Here is a 4,441-nt window from a genome sequence, read left to right as displayed (position 1 = left end):
GGGCTGCACCCTCGCGTTTGGACACCCCCCCCCCCCCCCCGTGCCTCGCTCACACGGTCGTGCCCTTAGCCAGCCCTTCACCGGCCGTCTGGGGTCCGAAGTGGCAGAGAACCAGTGAGCAAGGACTGACTGCGCTTTGATGAACACTGCAAGACTTCGATGAGTTCCCCCGTCGAAGAATGCATGAATCCATTTCGCGAACGTATACTTGCGGTCCCTTCTGTCCGTTGACATTCCAAACGCTGATTAGTGTGCCCCCCGCCCCCCCCAAGCGTGAGGATAAGGGGATTAGAAAATGGATGGATAGATGCATATGTATGTATATATTTATCCCACTTTAATGTTCATCTTGATTAGGATCCTTTGATTTAATCTCATTTTAATCATTTTTTTTCTTTGCCTCTGCCACGCAATCTGGATTTGCCGTCGATAAGAGTGTCATGTTGACACAAATAAAGTTGCCTTGCTTAACAGGATTTAATCAAATAATTATGATGAGAAATGGAACCATGTCTTAATGACCCTCAATATCAGACTGTAATTAAAACTCGGTCGCACGCGTGGTATTCTTATCGCCGGTGGTGGTTATTGGAAAAATCCAAAGCTCATACGCATGCATCAACAGTCAACGCCCGGGGCCGGGCGAGCGCTTGGAAATAAAATAATCAGGCTGTGAAGCAAACTCGTTCACAATATTAAAAAGCAAAACATATTAATCAAAGACCCTCTTTGTTTCCAATTTGTTTTTGCCGGGGGATTTCCATATTGTTGGGATCTATACCTCCCAGAGTCCGAGTTGACAGTTTGCAAATTAGCAGCTGGAGTAGGTCATTTGTTTCTGCACTTTAATTAATTGCTAAATGCTAACCTCCCACACTTCACTCGGCTGTCATTATTTCCGTTGGATGGAGGCCACGCGAGCTGTGCTGTCGCCGGAGCTCGATAAGGATGCTCATTTAAAGGCGCGGCCGGGAATCATGTGGCTGGAGGCGACGGAGTCAGAACGGAGCGGAGCGTGTTGGGGTGATGAGCGTTATCAACCCCGACAAGCCTCGTGATGACCTTTCAACTGGCCCACCCGCCTCGTTCGTGTGCTCAATCTTTGGACGTATCACAAAATAAGGTAGCAGACAACCATTTCTACTGCTCACTTTTTAGTAGCACACCTGATTGCCTGTGTATGCCCACAATATCGTTTCACAGAAACAGAAACCAGACAAACTTCTGTTATTCTCTGTCCAGTGATGCCGGTAACGTGTTTTTTCCTTGAATATGTCAATTTTATTTTTTTTTTCACAGTCAGGACTAACGTAACCCATTATTGTTCTCTACAAGGTCATAATTGGCTACCTCATATTAATGAATAATAATGACATTCAGCTCAGAGAAATTGCCCACTTACCATTCATTCACTATCAAGTTGTTGTACCACTCACTGCCTCTTGGGGGCGTCAGTGAGGGACATTTGACAACACTTGTATCGGAAGCATATATATCCATCCATCCATTTTCCGATCCACTTTATACACACAAGGGTCGCGGCGGGGGTGCTGGAGCCTATCCCAGCCGTCTTTGGGCAGTAGGCGGGGGACACCCTGAACTGGTTGCCAGCCAATCGTTGGGCACACAGGGACGAACAACCATCCGCGCTCACACTCACACCTAGGGACAATTTCGAGTGATCAATCAGCCTGCCATGCAAGTTTTTGGAATGTGGGAGGAAACCGGAGTACCCGGAGAAAACCCACGCACGCGGGGAGAACATGCAAACTCCACCACACAGGGAGGCCGGAGCTGGAATTGAACCCGGCACCTCTGCACTGTGAGGTAAGCATATGCATAGATATATTTTCAATCATGATTTTTCTTGTACGGGGAACAAAATTAAAAATGAATTAAGACACGGGGCAAACAACTACGCATTATGCATGATAGAAGACAAAAGGAAGGAAAACTGACAAGTATTGCGGGATTTCACAAAATGCGTTTTTGCCGGAGAGAGTGACGTCACGTATGTTCCATGTCGCGTTTAGGGCCACGTGAAAAATCACAAAGGAGGAAGCAGAGAGATTCGTGTTTTCAGGCTGGAAATTCATTCACTATTTTGCGTATGTGTCAGCTGAAGAAAATATGAAGGTACGTTGAATATTCTGTGCTGTTGACAAAGTGTTATCTAGCTTCAAAAACACTACGATGTGTCACATTGAAAAAAATATTGATGGCAGTACATTCGAGCTTAAAGAGAAAGACCCTCAAGGCATGATGTCCCCTCATTTAATCATCATATTTATAAACAATGCACATTATAAATATTCGACCATGCCAAAATAAACAGTAAAATATGTCTGGCCAAAACAGACTGCCATAAAACAAAATATATTCATGTGGAGCGAAGTCTAGAAAGGCAATTTTAAAATAAAAACAATTTGCCATTTATGACAAGTATAACCAGTTGGCTCTTTATTTGAAATAACAACACTAACTTTTATTCAGTCAAAAAAAGGTATTTATTTTTTGTTTAATAATAATAAAAAAAAAAAAACACTTCATTCTTTAAAATCACCATTATAAATTTCCATTTAAGTGTTATCAAGTTTATGTCGACATCTGTTTCATCCAAAAAACAAACTAACTTCTAATCTGACTTTGTTGGTTGAAAAACAGTTACTTTTAAAACCAAGTACTGTATTCAGTCCCCCCCCCCAAAAAAAAAACAAAAAAAAAACCTTTATTACTTCTTCAAGGTAACTGTGGCAACACCGCTTCTGTCCCCCGCAGGAAGGCCATCCAACATCGAGCTTAAAATGGTACTCATCTATTCTGAACCAGTTTGACGCCCAAGGAAAGAGCCTCAAACATGTCCAAGAAGAAAAAGATTCCCCCCACACAACCCCCGAGAGAAAAAAAAAAAGTGGCAAGAAACAAGAGGGATGATAAAATCAGCTCCACTGCTGCAGCGAGGAGATAAACGGCTAACATCCTCCAAGGGGGGCCACAAGTGTCCTTGGATGCCCCCCCCCCACCCCCCTGAACCAACCTGATATTATTGGCCAGCGATATATTTGTGGACTCCGGAGCAATTTCACCTTTGAGCTGAGGGATTGAGGGCCAATCATGGTGTGCCTCATTGTCGTAAGGGCTCATCTACATTTTGGGGACAAAGCTGCCGCGGTGCGTTCAAGGTCGCTACGGACGCGGTGATGAGAATGGAAAACACACACGGTGACTTCCAGATGAAGCGTGGTCATCCTAGCCATGGTTAACGTCAGCACATTTATGTGCCCGTGTAGATCGTAGCCACCTTGTGATGTGTGTGTGTGTGTGTGTGTGTGTGTGTGTGTGTGTGTGTGTGTGTGTATGCATGTGGGTGTGTGTTTTCCATACACACCCCCAAAAAAGACTGGAGAACAAGAAAAAAGGCAAAACATGCATCAAAAATACCTTCGTCTCGAGGCTTGTTGGCTGCAGATTCATCGTGTTTTTTTGTGAGCGGACCTAGGGTTCAGAAAAAAAGGGGGGGAAAAAGAGAAAAGAGAAAATTCAAAAAAGATTACTGGCAAAAAACGTTTAAAAAAATGAAAAGACAAAAAAAGAATAAGAAAAAATAAGAAAAGAAGCAAGAGCAAAAAGGACAAGGCAGTCAGAGTTGTTGTTGTTTTGTTTTTGGTGGTTGTTTCAAAAGAGGACAAAAACAAAATGCATCACAGACACATTCATCACAAGAAAAGACACAAGATCAAGAAAGTTGATGATGTCGTCATCTCCTCTTTTGCTTCTCTCCTCCTGCGGGAGAAATGCGCTCGAGCCCTCTCCCCTCCGTTCCCTGATTGGTGTGTTTGCATCTGAGTGGGTCTACGAGCTGAGGTGCTGACACTTTTAAGATTTCTATCCCCAAATTTCAACGGAAAAAAAAAAGAACAGATCTGTAGCAGAAAATTATCTGATTTGATAGCCTCCCTATTTGAGCTGCTAATTAAGCAGTGAAAGACAATCGGCAATTAGTCCACCGTAGGGCCACACCGTCAACCCAAACCCCCCCCAGCAATCTTCGATGACGCGACTGCGCTATTGGATTCTATGCTTGTCACGGTTATACGCGTGTTCGGGGAAAAAAAAAAAGACACGTCTGCGGGGGTGGTGCAGGGGCGCACTGTCATTATTCACAGAGTCAGTCAATAATTACACAACACAACAAGAGCGGCTGATTGAGGAGCGCAGGTGAAAAAGGGACGAAGAAAAAAAAAAAAGTTAATTTGTTCCCTGTCTGCCCACTGGCTGCTTTTAGAAAGAAAAGAATGAAGAAAATCAAGCGTTTATTTGACGTACTTAGGTTACCTTGAAAGAAAATGACAGCGAATGATGGAGTAAGTGACTGTGTGCGCATGTGTGTAAGAATGTGTGTGTGTGTGTGTGTGTGTGTGTATATATATATATATATATA

General features: G+C 43.5%; 1 protein-coding gene across 4 annotated transcripts in view; it reads right to left on the bottom strand.

The window, feature by feature from the left end:
• The window catches only part of nlgn2a (neuroligin 2a), a 79,114-nt gene that overhangs the window by 36,233 nt on the left and 38,440 nt on the right, over positions 1-4,441 (bottom strand). The window contains exon 3 of one of the 4 annotated variants that reach the window (XM_019868660.1): positions 3,442-3,495. The exons of the other annotated variants lie outside the window; for them this stretch is intronic. Coding sequence (XP_019724219.1) covers positions 3,442-3,495 — 54 coding nt within the window. The remainder of the gene's footprint in view (positions 1-3,441; positions 3,496-4,441) is intronic. 4 annotated transcript variants of the gene reach the window in all.

The sequence above is a fragment of the Hippocampus comes genome, unplaced genomic scaffold (assembly GCF_001891065.2).
Source record: "Hippocampus comes isolate QL1 unplaced genomic scaffold, H_comes_QL1_v1.1 scaffold382, whole genome shotgun sequence".
In the NCBI taxonomy this organism is placed as follows: Eukaryota; Metazoa; Chordata; class Actinopteri; order Syngnathiformes; family Syngnathidae; genus Hippocampus; species Hippocampus comes.
This window is presented reverse-complemented; position numbering and strand designations above follow the sequence as displayed.